General features: G+C 41.5%; 1 protein-coding gene across 1 annotated transcript in view; it reads right to left on the bottom strand.

The window, feature by feature from the left end:
• Positions 1–16,943, bottom strand: part of LTK (leukocyte receptor tyrosine kinase) — a 189,904-nt gene that overhangs the window by 76,200 nt on the left and 96,761 nt on the right. Inside the window, exons 3-4 of the mRNA XM_077264245.1 lie at positions 13,736–13,888; positions 8,310–8,538 (exon numbers count right to left, since the gene is read on the bottom strand). Coding sequence (XP_077120360.1) covers positions 8,310–8,538; positions 13,736–13,888 — 382 coding nt within the window. The remainder of the gene's footprint in view (positions 1–8,309; positions 8,539–13,735; positions 13,889–16,943) is intronic.

Raw genomic sequence — 16,943 nt, 5'->3', positions numbered from 1 at the left:
ATACAGACCAAACTGTATAATTGAAAATTCACTATTCCTTCACAACCCACTTCAATGCACGTTTCGCGTCAGCTTCATTAGGGAGTGAAACTCCAAATAAATTGACTTCAGACCTCTTCCTTTTCATTAGTATTTTATGTACAGTAATTAATTGGTCTATTACTTCCTCACCTTGATTTTTTAAACCTTTGTCTTTTTTTATTTGTGATTTTTTTTCATGGTGTCCTCATGTTTAATAAAGTAGTTATCATTCTTAATGAAGTGGTTATATTTCTTTCAATCATTGCCTTTTTGGAATACTTTTTTGTTTTTTTTATTCCACAGATAAATGTTTTAATTGCAGAAGATCTAGTCTGCTTTTAAAGAGCAGATTTTTCCCTCTGGATCCCAAGTGTTGATTGAACTGGATGACCAGAATTTGACAAATGTACATAAGTATTACTGTTATTTTTTTTTATTTTAAAAAACGCATATTCGCTTTGATTGAAACCATTGATAATTCCCGTTGTGATCAGCTCATGAGGAAGACTATTCCATTGATTAATAGTTCTCATTGTAAAAGAAGTTTTGTCTCTTCTGAAGACTGAGCCTTTCTTTCTTCAGACAGAGGGGATGTTCTTTTGTCTTTTAAGAGAAGCTTTTGGCTATATTTTTGTATGGACCTTTTATGTACTTATTACTTATCATGTTCCCCATTAGACGTCTCTTCTCAAGGCTAAGGGTGGGTTTACACTAGCCAAGTAGTCATTGAACCTCATCTGCCACATGGATGCCCAAGCACTCAGTTTGTCCTACTCATCTTGTACCTTATGAACTTCTTCCATAGACTGCACTATACATATACATAGCTTAGTGTCACCTACAAAAATAAAAAAAAACACTCTGTAAATTCCCTCTTCAATATTATTAATAAATAGTTTGAGTAATAGCTGACCCAGTACTGAAGCCTGGGGGTATGTGACTTACAACGGGAGACCATTCAGAGAAGCAGTCGTTCACCGCTACTCTCTTGGTGCGGTCTTTGAGCCACATGATAAACCTCACTTTCTGAGTATATAAACCTTATTATTCTTTCTTCTGGTAGAAAGAGCTGACAAAACACTTCTGCAGAGTATCTACAGCAGTGTGATATAATATGTATGTATATTGATGGTAACTGGGTTGGGAATAACTGTATTATAAAAATAGTCCTATATGCGTCCTAATTGATTGACTGCGATGAGTAAGAGATGACGTCATGTTGCCGCTTATGTCCAACTGTTTTGGTCACGATGTTCTCAGATGTGCCAATTAAAATTACACTCGGATCAAAGCTAATGCAGCACAGAGCCTGCACTGCAGTCACTGCTCCGCGGCTCTTCCGAGCCAATTCAATTTTATTAATGGAATCAGAAGCTTTGTCCCTTACATAAGCAGCCAAGACGTATCACACTGCAGCAATATTGCTCAGAACACAGGAGAAAGGACCGTCCTGCCATGACTCCTTATTGATTTTCTGTCTGATTTATGTAAAGTGGTTAACAATATTCTACTTGTGAATGGAGGCTGTTGAATTGGATCTAGGTTTACTACTCAATATACAACTGACCATTACGGCCATGTTACGGGTAATGCTGTACTTATATCTAAATGAAAAAATGGTCACCTTGATTTTTTTAAATGTTCAATGATTAGCAAATCTATATATCTCATATATTTAGTATCTGTTTAACTGATTATCTAATGGATCCAAGTAAAGAAACTGAAGTTTTAATTCCCCATGTACATTTCAGCTTCCACTATGAAACCTTTTTCAAGACCTTTTTTTTTTAATCCGAAAATCTTAGGGGGAATATTGCTCGCCTAACTAGGGTCAGATGCTGCTATTCTTTGTTTCTATCTATGTATCTATGTATCTATCTAGTAATATAAAAAAGGAACAGCACAATTTTACTTATCTTCGGGTGCAGGACCCTCAGGGAATCCGTCCAGCATATCCCAACTTCACATATACTTTTCAAAAAAGAGGCAGCACTCCATCATTTCAGTGTTAGACGTGCAGGATTTTAATCAACCCACTTGTCTGGGCAAGAGTGCTGCCTCTTTTTTGAAAAGTATATGTATCTATCTATCTATCTATCTATCTATCTATCTATCTATCTATCTATCTATCTATCTATCTATCTATCTATCTATCTATAAAGCCAAAAAATGGTGCAGCACCAACAGCAGTTAAAATAGAAAAGTGAGTGCAGAGCTTCCGGCAAACCTAACTTTAGTAATATCCAAAAATAGGGGCAACACTCCAAGGTCAGAAAAATGAATAGTTTATTGACCCATTGTGATGGCAACGTTTCGTTCAAAGTGTGGAACTTTCCAAGCCTTGAGAAAGTTCCACACTTTGAACAAAACGTCGCCATCACAATGGGTCAATAAACAATTTTTTCTGGCCTTCGAATGCATTTTTGGATATCTATCTATCTATCTATGACAATGTTTTGCTAAAAATAATGTGAACTTTTCTCAAGCCACAATTTTCACATTTAAAATTATTTAATTGGCCATTACAACCACTATTATTTCACTATTTTTGGTGTGCTGCTAGTATTTGTCTCTTTCCTTTTGTTTAAGAACATGCAAGGGAGTAAGTTATCTGTTGCATCAGGAAAGCAAATGGAAGCAATGTGCCCCATTGATTATTATGGCCTAAAGGTACCGTCACATTAAGCGACGCTGCAGCGATATAGACAACGATGCCGATCGCTGCAGCATCGCTGTTTCGTCGTTGTGTGGTCGCTGGAGAGCTGTCACACAGACAGCTCTCCAGCGACCAACTATGCCGAAGTCCCCGGGTAACCAGGGTAAACATCGGTTTACTAAGCGCAGGGCCGCGCTTAGTAACTCGATGTTTACCCTGGTTACCAGTGTAAATGTAAAAAAAACCAAACACTACATACTTACATTCCGGTGCCTGTCGCGTCCCCCGGCGTCCGCTTCCCTGCACTGTGTAAGCGCTGGCCCTAAAGCAGAGCGGTGACGTCACCGCTGTGCTCTGCTTTACGGCCGGCCGGCGCTGACACAGTGCATGGAAGCGGACGCCGTATGTAGTGTTTGTTTTTTTTTACATTTACAATGGTAACCAGGGTAAATATCGGGTTATGTGGCCCTGCGCTTAGTAACCCAATGTTTACCCTGGTTACCAGTGAAGACATCGCTGGATCGGTGCCACACACACCGATCCAGCGATGTCAGCGGGTGATCCAGCGACGAAATAAGGTGCTGGCCTTCTAGCTCCGACCAACGATGTCACAGCAGGATCCTGATCGCTGCTGCGTGTCAAACACAGCGATATCGCTATCCAGGACGCTGCAACGCCACGGATCGCTATCGTTATCATTGTTAAGTTGTTCAGTGTGAAGGTACCTTAAGTCTGGGTTCTAGTTTTTAGAATGGAAAAAAAATGAAAATTTTCTGCATGCAGTATCTTTTAGTCATTTAGTCATTCTAAAAAAGTACACCAAACAGAATGTCTGAATGGAGCCTTATACTGAAGCACTGGGTAGTTTTATTTCTACTGTATGTGTATATATATATATATATATATATATATATATATATATATATATATATATATTTATATATATATATGCAGCGCCCCAGAGTCCTGGTCGTTGCAGTGCTGTGGCTCCACCACTATGGGGAGCCATGGTGCGTCCGATGGCACTGAAGGAGTTCATCTGATCAGGTATCACAGACACCAATACATTTCACAGCTGGGCCTCCGGGGGGAGCTAAGGGTTCTATTCATTAGGCCACTCCCCACCATGGTGGGTAAACTGGGGGTCAGGCAGGAAGTGAGAAGAGAAAGCTGACTGGATTGGACGAAGCAACACCTAGTGGCAGAGGGTGTTGTGGAGGAAGAGACAGTAGGGTCTCTGTCAGGGGTGGGATCCTGACAGAGGCTTGGCATTGAAAAGAACGTAACGGGTCCGCGCCAGCTCCGGGAAGCGGCGGGACCCAAGAAAGGATTAGAAGCGAGATAGATTGTGCTGAGTGAGAAACGAGATCAAGCGATAGGAGAATACCAGTAGGGGTCGTGCTGTAAGACCAGAGCAACATCCTACTGAGGCGCACTACCGGTGGCCGGAACGCCGAGGAAGTATTACAATAACCAGCTTCAAGCAATACTCTAAACAGCGGCAGGACAGTCAGTCTCAGGCGGGCTGTCTCACCTAAATCACCTATGAAGTCTTGGGAGGCAATTGCGGGAGAGGGGCGTCTCTAGGGTCCCGGAAGAACTCCAGGCCTATCCGACAAACGGGTGCCGTTCCAACTGTAATATCAGGAAGGGACGGAAGATTAGAAGAACATCATTTAATCGAGTTGTGAGGGAACACGAGAAACAGACACAACAGTTGTGGGGTACTTTCCGTAAGCACAGCAGGGAAGGACTACAACACATAGCGCTAAGAAGGAAGGCACCGATTTCCACCTGTGAAGTGAACTCTGGAGGTGCCATTGGACCGGCCGGACTTGCGCAGCCTGGTGAACCATATTCTGGACTGAGGACTCAGAGATCTCCAGTAAAGAGGTAAAGAGACTGCAACCTGGTGTCCTCGTTATTTACCGCGACCTGCACCCCACAACTGCACCACCAACATCCACACCTATCATTCACTGTGCGCCCCACGGCAGGGTCACGGGCCGGGGCCTAGCCGCCGTGACAACCCCAGAAGCAGAGACTCAGAGGCCCGGTACCGGGTACCCCTCGGCCCTGCGGCAGTGGGGGCGCTACAACTTGGCATCACGAACAGGATCTACTTAAGCCTGAAGAGTCAGGTCATGTGTGCCTTGGGACTGTGACTTGACGTGCTTGGACTGTACTTTATTGAGAGACTGTGTGCTGTGTCGTTTGCCGCCAAAAGTCCATGGCCATCCGGCCAAACTGAGCAATTGTGGGAGAAGAGCCTTGGTGAGATAGGTAAAGAAGAACCCCAGGATCACTGTGGCTGAGCTCCAGAGATGCAGTAGGAAGATGGGAGAAAGTTTCACAAAGTCAACTGTCATTACAGCCCTCCACCAGTTAGGCCTTTATGGCAGAGTGGCCCGACGGAAGCCTCTCAGTGCAAGACATATGAAAGCCCATACAGAGTTTGCTAAAAAAAACATGAAGGACACCCAGACTATGAGAAATAGGCTTCTCAGGTCTGATCAGATGAAGATAGACCTGAAAAAAGGTGGTGGCATCATCATGCTATGGGGGTGTTTTTCAGCTGCAGGGACAGGATGACTGGTTGCCATTGAAGGAAACATGAATGACACCAAGTACAGAGATATCCTGGATGAAAACCTCTTCCAGAGTGCTCTGGACCTCAGACTTGGCTGAAGGTTCACCTTTCAACAAGACAATGACCTTAAGCACACAGCTAAAATAACAAAGGAGTGGCTTAAGAACAACTCTGTGACCATTCTTGACTGGCCCAGCCAGAGCCCTGTCCTAAACCCAATTGAGCATCTCTGGAGAGACCTGAAAATGGCTGTCCACCAACGTTCACCTTCCAACCTGGCAGAACTGGAGAGGACCTGCAAGGAAGAATGGCAGAGGATCCCCAAATCCAGGTGTGTAAAACTTGTTGCATCATTCCCAAGAAGACTCATGGCTGTACTAGCTCAAAAGGGTGCTTCTACTCAATACTGAGCAAAGGGTCTGAATACTTATGACCATGTGATATTTCAGTTTTTCTTTTTTAATATGCAAAAATGTCTACATTCCTGTTTTTTTCAGTCAAGATGGGGTGCAGAGCGTACATTAATGAGAAAAAAATTGAACTTTTTAAATTTACAAAATGGCTGCAATGAAACAAGGAGTGAAAAAATGAAAGGGGTCTGAATACTTTCCGTACCTACTGTATATATAGGCTTGAGAAAGGATTTGTTTTATCTGAAACGTTGCCACGCCATAGGGCATTAAAGTCCTCTTTTTTACATCTTTTTGTGCTGTTTCCCTTTTTGTTTCCTGTCTGAAAGGCTATTGGAATGCTGGTCAGGGAAGCGTGTACGCTTTAAGGTATTTTTTTTCTGGTGCTGTTCCTCTTTATCTATCTATCTATCTATCTATCTATCTATCTATCTATCTATCTATCTATCTATCTATCTATCTATCTATCTATCTAAAGAAAAAAATTGAAAGAGCACCAGCAATAGAGTTAGGGTGCCAAGCATCCCAGGCAAGGACCAGGCCTTGAGTATATTCTGAAAAAAATGTAGGCAGTAATTCAATTAAAAAAGTATAATTTGAGAAAAGTTCAAACATCGCCATTGTGGGCTATTAAATAGCACTTTTTTCACCTTTACATTCGGTGTGCTACCTGTATTTTTTCTGAATATATATATTATTGGTTACCACCTGACACTGGTGGTCATGTTGTATCATTCCTCTTGGCATTACAAATTTACAAACATTTTGATGCTCGAGAGCTTTAAGCTGAGAACACAGATCATATGGATTATTGTAAGCTCTACCCTTTTTGTGCGGTGGACCACAGGACCATAACAGGGAAAAAAAGGACTGTTGGCAAGTATGACATTGATGCCAATGTGTTTGCATAATAAGACTCACATGCAGGCATTAATATTAAATACCCACATTGTTTAGTAATGTAGAATCTGTTACATGAATATATTAATATATTACAGTAGGTTCTCGGGCATTCACATTGTCTATCTATCTACCAAAAAAAAGAAACAGAACTGACCAGCACCTCTGAACAGAATAAAGCAAGTGAGAACAGGTGCAAGCTTCTATGACTGCATGATATACAAACAATGGCATGCAGCAGCACTCTGTAAGCACTGAGATGTATACAAACAATGAATAAATGAAATTTGGGTTGCATCACCGCTATATGAAGAATACATTTAGCGCACAAATTATATACTATATAGCAGTGATGCAGTCCAAATGTTATATGTGTAATGTCTGCATACCTCTACTGTAAATGCTTACAGGTGCAGCTGTTTTCTTTTCTTTCTGTTTATCTATCAAAGTAGCTATCAATCTCTAAGGCTATGTGCACACGTCCGGAATTGCCGCGGAAATTTCCGCAGCAATTCCGCAACTGAGCCGCGGGTAAAACTGAGATTACCTTGACGTTTGGTGGATGAGCTCACAATTTTTGGCCAAATCTTGTGCTAAGCATCTCATGTGTTTTTTCATAGATTTCACAAGCCAGTATGCTATTCACATTTCATGTATCGCCCATTTCCTTGCTTTAGCACAGTAAAATTGAGTGCAGCCATTGATCTATTTGCTATGTAAGACTTTTTGGTTATGCACCAGTTCAGACTAGATTGCTGTTCAGTCAGTTTTCCTATATTTACTATGATCTATACAACTTACATGTGCCAGCAACAGTCACGGGTGGAACCTCTATGGTTGTCCTTACCAGATTGCTATGAGCGCCTCCCCATATTCGGCATTCATAGCAAGTGAGCATTTCTGCTACACACAGGCGATCTGATCATCGCCTGTGTGTAGCAGAGGCGTCATAGTATTGCAGCTTCTAGTCTCACATGGAGCATGCAAACATTAAAAAAAATGTTTTTAAAAATATTAAAATAATAAAAGAAAGGTAAAAGTTCAAATCACCCTTTTTTTGCCCAATTCAAAATAAAACAATAAAAAAAAACAAATGTACATGTTCAGAGTCGCCCAGTCTATCAATATAAAAAAGAAATAAACAGCATAATGAGAGAAAAAATCAAAACGCCAGAATTACGTTTTTTTGGTCGCCGCAAAAAATGCAATAACGAGCAATGAAAAGATCGTATCTACACCAAAATGGTATTAATAGAAAAGTCAACTCAACCAGCCCCAGATCACGAAAAATGCTACAGGTCTCGGAAAATGGCACCATTTTTTTTCTACAAATTTGTATTTTTTTTCACCACTTAAATAAAAAAGAAGAACCTATACATGTTTGGTGTCTGAGAACTCATAATGACCTGGAGAATCATAATGGCAGGCTAGTTTTAGCATTGAGTGAACATGGTAAAAAACCCCAAAACTATGGAATTGCACTTTTTTGCAATTTCACAGCACTTGGATTTTTTTTCCAATTTTCCAGTACATGATATGTTAAAACGAATGGTGTCGTTCACAAGTACAACTTATCCCACAAAAAACAAGCCCTCACATGGCCATACTGACGGAAAATTAAAAAAGTTATGGCTCGGAAGGGGAGCAAAACACGGATATTCAAAAACTGAAATACCCCTGGTCGTTAAGGGGTTAAGTATGGAATCTGGGATGTCCTTGAGGTGTGACCCACCTGTTGCCAACCAATGCCTCCTTGAGGGGTGGCATTAATACGCTGAGATTAGACTTCGCCTCATGCACTGTAACCATTAATGATCGTACTGTGGACTCTTCCATTGAGTGCAGGGACAATTCCAGCTGGCAGAGCCTAGAACTTCTGGGAAACAAGGGACTGAGCAGTCGGGACACAACACAAGTGTCTTGCAACTGCGTCTGACTTGTGTTCAGAAGAAGGATTCCATCTGCAAATCAAAGCAATACAGAAAATGACAATAATTATTGCTGAACAGTGTAGAATGGGAAGTCTTTAGAGATTTGCTGCAGTGTTGGAGATAGACAGTAAGGACGTAAAAATGTAAAAAAAAAAAAAAGGTATTTGACCACGATCAGTAATTGCTGCGGGGTTGCACTCTGCGTACTTATGAAGCATCAAACCTGCAGCGTCCAGATGTTACAGCATAGTGGATGGGATTTCAAGAAACCACATGCCTACTATGCGTGCACAGACGCCCGCGGCTCACCCACGGAGACGGACATGCGGGACGTCTCTCCAGACTGCAGCATTTCAATTTCTCTTGCGGAGACACGCTATTTTCCACAAGAAAAACTTCACCAGTAGAATGTATTGGATGTGGTGAATCCACATTTTTCAGTGATCACATGAGGATTCACCTGCATTCAATAGACGGCAGCACTTTGGACGCAGCAAACATACACCAAAGCGTTGCTACTTCCGGATCGTGGGAACCCGGCCTAAGAATAACTGGGAGTTGTCTTAAGACCACAATCACCTAATGCAACAGATAGGACATCAATTCAAATGGATTGGAAACCATTTAAAAAGTCCAAGAAAATTGTGGCAAATTGTAGTGGGTCCAATGTGGTTGCCTACACTTTGATGTCCAGATGACCTAACACTGTATATGGACAGGGACTGTCTTCTTAAAAGGAATGTGTCATCATAAAATGACCTATTGTTTAAATCATTTTCTGTGAAACTTACTCTTTCATAATGTCATAATGTTTTTTTTTATTTTATATAGCACTATATGAAAAAAAATCGGAAAACTTGTATATTCACACTGGCTACTAAGCCTTATTCTAGACTCATACTTCCTGTTTTGTCTTTTCAGCAGTCTTATTATGTTCACAGACAGGATTACAGTGACTGATAACACCTCTATTTATAATACACACAGGATCCACCATTCACAATAGGTGATGTCACAGCTCACCTCCTCCTTCTGTACAATAACTGATAACACCTCTATATACAGTAGATAACACAGGATCCACCATTCACAATAGGTGATGTCACAGCTCACCTCCTCCTGTACAATGACTAATAACACCTCTATATACAGTAGATATAGGATCCACCATTCAAAATAGGTGATGTCACAGCTCACCTCCTCCTCCTCCTGTACAATGACTGATAACACCTCTATATACAGTAGATAACACAGGATCCACCATTCACAATAGGTGATGTCACAGCTCACCTCCTCCTGTACAATGACTGATAACACCTCTATATACAGTATATTACACAGGATCCACCATTCAAAATAGGTGATATTACAGCGCACCTCCTCCTCCTTCTGTACAATGACTGATTACACCTCTATATACAGTAGATAACACAGGATCCACCATTCACAATAGGTGATATCACAGCTCACCTCCTCCTCCTGTATAATAACTGATAACACCTCTATATACAGTAGATAACAAAGGATCCACCATTCACAATAAGTGATATTACAGCTCACCACCTCCTCCTCCTGTACAATAACTGATAACAACTTTTATATACAATAGATAATACCTGACATCCAACATTTTTATCCACACAAGCGTGCCGGACTTACTTTTCTCATTGCATCATTAATCATGTTACAATAATGCCCGACTGCCGATCTGAAAGTGCGCCTACCGGGGGAAAATTAACTGTATTCCTCTGGGGAGCTACCGGTGTTCGGTCATAGAAACACGCACAGAGCGGCTACAGTAATAGCTCACAGCACTGTCAGTAGCTGCAGTAAGCACTCCCCAACATTTTGATTGACAGCCAACTCTGCATAGATGAGCTGGCCCACGAGCTGTCAATCAAAGTCCTGGGGCATGCAGATAGAACAGCGGACATCAGAATGAGGCCTTAGGCTGATGTTTTTTAGATTTGGTGTTTGAAGTCATTTTACATTATCAGACGATTCTTCCAGCGCCTACTTTTCTCCATTCAATTGCTTTTGGTAATAACTCTTTTCATATTCTTTTGTTGTATGTGATTTTAGCTTAAAAAGCATGCCATTTTACCAGAAAATAGTAATAATGTGTTTTTATATTATTCTTTATGAGTCACTCAAAATGGTATTCTTTCTATCTCCATGGCTCTTGCAAATAATGAGTCTTTGTGAAACCAGTCACATCCAATGTAAGTGAGGCAGGATCACTGGGCTGAGTTCCATCCCCAGAACTTCCTCGCTCAGATCTCTATTGGCTGCTTCCATTAGAACAATTAGAAAAAGCAAAAAATGTTCTTCAGATGAGTCCCTGACCAATCGACTGCCTTCAGTGAGGAGAACAGAATAATAGATAATGAAACTTTGGACTCTGTATGACCGTTGAGATTGGCTGGGATGTGGTGTACTCCTGAACAATCAACGTGGGATCAACCCTTTAAGCCCAGAATGTAAAAAGCAGGGGTACCAGTTATCGCCCCAGATGCTCTCTATGAGAAAAGCTTAAGACATCAACTTTTTGAAGATCTTAGAGATATGAAATCCTTAGGCAATATCCAGACATTTTTAACGATTTTGCTGCTGCAGAGTGTCTATAAAGCCTTTATCTACCCGATTGCGCTGCAAAAATGTTATCATTTCATCAAAGATGATGCTCCCTGCTCTCCTCCTAAGCGATAGAGATAGCTGCAGGGAGAGTGTGACGACACAGCATTTAATCTTTATTATCCAGACGACTATTTTCAGTAGGCCAGGAGGCATGGACTATGATTTTTATGCTGACTTTTGAATGTATTTGTTTTTCTTTGGTTGGTCAAGAAACACAGACTATTGTTCATATGAGCCTTGAACGCTGACTCTTGAGTTGACGTTCGTTGCAGCAAATTGTGTTATCATCTTGGATTACAGGGACAAAAGGAATTAAGGTTATAGATAGAAACACTATGCCAGTTTACGAACTAAAGGTAACCACTAACATTTGACATTTTTTCAACGTCAAAAGTGTCCATAGCCTTTAAGTGTACTATTGTTAAAATGTGGTCCCAAGAGCATGTAATGAGCACAGACCTGCAGCTAAGGGTATGTGCACACGATGCGGATTTTGCTGCGGATCCGCAGCGTTTACGCAGCTGCGGGTCCGCAGCAGTGTCCCATGAGTTTACATTACAATGTAAACCTATGGGAAACAAAAAACGCTATGCACATGCTGCGGAAAAAAACGCACGGAAACGCAGCGGTTTACATTCCGCAGCATGTCACTTCTTTCTGCGGATTCCGCAGCGGTTTTACAGCTGCTCCTATGGAAAACCGCAGTTGTAAAACCGTAGTGAAAACCGCGGTAAATCCGCGATAAATCTGCAACAAAAACGCAGCGTTTTTGCCCAGCAGATTTATCAAATCCGCTGTGGAAAAATCCGCAGTGGACAAGAATACTTGTGCACATAGCCTTTAAGCGTAACGGCTGTTCGAATTTTTATTTAATAAATCAATAGTGCACATGAAATTAAGCAAGTTCGTAATATATCTTATCAGAGAAATTTGCTTCTTTCACTTCAAGGATTGATTTTTCACTCTCAATTCATGGGTACAATCTGTAACATCTGTATTCAATGATGAAAGATTTTCACATTACTGAGATAGGAAATTACAGTTGGTGCTTGTAAAAAATTTTGGAAAGAGGAGGAAGAAGGAGCAAGACACAGACATTCTGCTGCAAGTTCTCATGAAATGACAGTTCTCCATAGAGCTTTATGAGCACCAACTGTCATCTCCCATCTCAGTAATGGAAAAATCTGTATTCTCTGAAGGCAGATTTTACTCATGAATTTAGGATTTTTGAGAATGAATGGTCAGTCCAGGAGGAGAAAGAAGCAGATTTTTCTGATAACACATATTATAAAGTTAATTTAATGAGAAATTACATATTTGCATGGCTGTTTACCATGGGACCTAGATTTTTTTATTTTTATTCACAGGTAGCAGGGACTTCATTAGTACATGCGATCGGGCTGCTTAGCAGGCATGTGCTTCTCAGGCAGAGGCGCTGCAGTGAGCTGCTATCAGGCGTGCACACTTTAAGGAGGGCGAGCAGACAAGCGCGCACAGTGCCACTGACCTGCATCTCTACGTGTCTACACAGGTCAGGTGCACACTGTGCCCTAGAACCGCCACAGCTTATCACATTTGTTTGCTTGCCTTTTGGCTGTCTCTAGCCGTGGCTGCCACTGTTCTTTTCCACTTTTTGAATACCATAGAGTAACAAAACCTTTAAGCAACACCTAGCCAGGGTGGAAAACCTACAATCCCAAAAAATTGCACTACAGTTCAGTCGTTTCCATTTGTAATCATAACTCCTTTATTTTTAGACCATCTGATATACAATTTGCACTTAGATCCAAGTTTCAGATTTTTCTCTAGTGGGAGTGTCCTTCTATGTAATACAGGCTGGGTGTGAGGACTGTTTGTGTGCAGAGTGCTGCTGTCTTCATCAGCTCATTCTGTATATCAGTACAGCTTCTATCCTGCACACATTATCTCTTTATGTGCTTTCCTCTTCCAAAAGGTCTAAATATGACCTATAGGCTGTAAGTTGCCCAAATTTGGCCTACAGGGGAAGTCATAAATTTATGATTACTGGAGGAGCGACTACTTGGCTCCTCACTGAAAACAAGAGTGGGGGTCCCAAAGAGGGAATGGGGTGGTGGTGTGCAATCTCTATGTGATACAGCCATTCTGTCAGCCCATAGAAATGAATGGAAAGTCAATGGACAATGTGATCCCTGTTCTTGGGATTGTTGGGGATCCCAGCAACTGAACTTCAGATATTACACAATTATTTCCTATCCCACCCCCATGATTGAGTTTAGGAGAAATTCAGTACAAGAAATGAGATTTTGTAATCAGGAATCATTTTCTTTTACTGACAAACCTTCTCCTTTTTGCTTATACACAATGATGCAATAAATATGTTTCACCCCGTCTGTATATTTTAGCAGGGTGAAGATGCACTTGCTGTCTCCTACATTATCATGCATTATATTTTTGGCAACCAAGTCGTGCAGACTCATGGTTCTCATAATTCGACAAGGAAAATCAATTGAAAACAGAAAAAAAAGAAGAAAAAAATGAAAATCTAAATCTCAATAACATTTTGAAATGCGAAAAAAAATCTAAAAAAAATAATCATATTCTTGCCCACCATCAAGGTTTCTGGCTGCAGGATTGTTCTCTGATAGACGGGTCTGTTGCTGTGGTGTTAATTCCCTGACGACCATTTGCACCCAGTGTGCTTTTCCATCCATACTTGTAGATGATGTCCAAGGACAATGCGTTTCAAAGTCGCAGGATTCACCTGTGATATGAAAAAGAAAGAAATCTGAATGACAGAAATTAACAGATCAGAAGAAAAATTAGTAACTTTCAGTTATGAAATTCAGAAATGTGTATTGTTTTAATAACTAAATGAACATTTCACAGAGTAATCCGGTGTCACTTATTTCCGATCAGGAGGTTACTGAGGTTGGAGACGTCATCGGTGATGCATGCACGAGCCGCCGCTGTGGTGCATGCACAAGAGCCCTACAAAATGACTGGTGGGCATGTTTCCCACCAAGCTTTCATAAACAGACTCCATGAGGGTGACGTGATGGATCAGTAGTGGGACCTTGGATCTCTGTAGCACACCATACTGTTTGACTAGCATTTACCAGGGACACCAAAATTGCCAGGTCCACGATTGGTGCCGCCAGATGAGAGCAGGTCCATACTGAGCAAATGTGACAGATGTAAAAGAGTCTGGAGAAGCTGTAATGAACGGTATGCTGCTTGCAATATCATCCAACCAGACGGTTTAGTAGTGAGTCTGGGTAGGCAGATCCTTGGAGAGTCTCCCGGGTTAAGTACCAGGATGAAAACCTCAGATCCATTGTCAGATTTTATGCTGATGCAATGGACTGGTGCAGGACCTTATGTGACCAGAGTGTGTAGGCAGCTCCTAGATGATGAAGACATTGATGTCAATGGCTGGCCCTTGTGTTCCCAGACCTGAATGAAATGAAGAACTTTTGGGACATTATGTGCATTCAATGCCTCTAAGTAGCTCCGCTGTCCAAGGAGCCACTAATGCCCTGGACAGGTCTGGGAGGATCGGGGGCATACCTAGACTTTGTTGGGAGTACATACAATCACGTGGGAGCCGTACAGACAACTGATTCACATTATGACTTGCCATAATTATCAACTTCATCGTACTCATGTGAAGGGTTAAACTAAGAAAAATTAAAGCAGGCTTCATTTTGTGCTTTTCAACTCCATCTTGCTGTTTTGAGATAAATTTTTGTTACTAGGCTAAAGTTCATACTTGTTATGAGACCTTGATTATTCCAGCCCGAACAAGATATGACACTGAAGGTGTATTGTTCTACGAGACCTTGATGTGCAGGCTGTTCCTGCATTCTTATAGGTTAAGAACTGTGAACGTGTTCTTATGTTGATTGGTTGAAGTGTAAGGGTACCGTCACACAGTACCATTTTAATCGCTACGACGGCACGATCCGTGACGTCGCAGCGTCGTATGATTATCGCTCCAGCATCGTAGACTGCGGTCACACGTTGCAATCACGGCGCTGGAGCGATGCCGAAGTCCCCGGTAACCAGGGTAAACATCGGGTAACTAAGCGCAGGGCCGCGCTTAGTAACCCGATGTTTACCGTGGTTACCAGCGTAAACGTAAAAAAAACAAACAGTACATACTTACATTCCGGTGTCTGTCCCCGGCGTTCTGCTTCTCTCCACTGTGTAAGCGCCATAGCCGGAAAGCACAGCGGTGACGTCAGACGTCACCGCTGTGCTCGCTTTCTGGCTGGCCGGCGCTCACACTGCAGAGAAGCTGAGACGCCGGAGGACAGACACCGGAATGTAAGTATGTACTGTTTGTTTTTTTTACGTTTACACTGGTAACCACGGTAAACATCGGGTTACTAAGCGCGGCCCTGCGCTTAGTTACCCGATGTTTACCCTGGTTACAAGCGAACACATCGCTGGATCGCTGTCACACACAACGATCCAGCGATGTCAGCGGGTGATCAAGCGACGAAAGAAAGTTCCATACGATCTGCTACGACGTACGATTCTCAGCAGGATCCCTGATCGCTGCTGCGTGTCAGACACTGCGATATCGTAACGATATCGCTAGAACGTCACGAATCGTACCGTCGTAGCGATCAAAATGGTACTGTGTGACAGTACCCTAACTGGTTAAGATTATGAAAAGTGCGACACAATATGCGGGGGCCAGAGATCTGCTCGATCCCCCAAACAGAGACATAAGTCTGGTCATTTTCAGTTGCCGGCAACACCCTGTGGATCAATTTGAAAATCACTGAGTCAACCGTGAAGGGTCACTACAGATCCTCCCTCAACATTCATAACTGATCAAACTGTGGACAAGCCTATATAAAGGGTCACTAGTCATCAGGGATCATGCACACATGTAAGCCAAGGACCGTGTATGACAGAACATGAAGTCATCATAAATCTGGACAGGAGTAAATTAATGGACTTCACATGCTACATTATGGTGTCTCCGTAAGCAACTGCATTGGAAAGGGTTAATTTAATAGCTTGGTTGGTTTGATTCTTCTATTTCAATTTTCTTGGTTTCAGCTTTTCTTTAGCTTTTTGAAACAGAGATACAAAAGAGTGAAATGTACTGTATATAGATGCTTCCAAGGACAAAGACATCCCAAGGTGCTGAGCTCAGGATAATCTCAGACTGATAAAATCAGTCCACTGTCCGAATCAACAACACTTGGGGGATGGCGTAAAGTTTCAAAAGTAAAAAACCTAGAGTAATGGAGCGCAAAAGAAAATGCATAACAGAAAGTCTACTCATCAGTCTGCCCTACCCTGCTGGGACGTCCCCAGATATGGAGGATGAGTATAGTACATGCTTATTGCTTCACTACATCTTTTGATATATTGCCTTGCTAGCTATTCATAATATATTTTGATATATTATGCATCTTTTGCTAGCTTGTAATTTTTATATTCTCTTGAATGTATTTTTCATTATCATTTCAGTAAACAGTATTATTTATTATATTTAGGGATTGTGCATAAATGTGTTCTTGATTACTGGAAACCATTATAAAACAGGCATTGTATATTCCTCTAAAAGGAATTTTTCTACTATTGTATTATAGTTCTTAATATCATATACTGTAGATAAATTAAAAGCACAGAAAAGAACCAAAAAGTTCCCGTATCAGTTTATTGGTGCCATATTAAGCATTAAGTGGTATACTCTTTTAGACATTTATGCCATATCTACAGAATAGGCTGTAAAGTTCTCATTTATGCTAGTCAGAAGAAGGAAACCACATCTATCTCGAAAAGGGAGCCCAGTC

The sequence above is a fragment of the Ranitomeya variabilis genome, chromosome 1, assembly GCF_051348905.1.
Source record: "Ranitomeya variabilis isolate aRanVar5 chromosome 1, aRanVar5.hap1, whole genome shotgun sequence".
NCBI classification, from domain to species: domain Eukaryota; kingdom Metazoa; phylum Chordata; class Amphibia; order Anura; family Dendrobatidae; genus Ranitomeya; species Ranitomeya variabilis.
The sequence above is the reverse complement of the archived record's forward strand: the minus strand, read 5'-3'. Positions and strand labels throughout refer to the sequence as shown.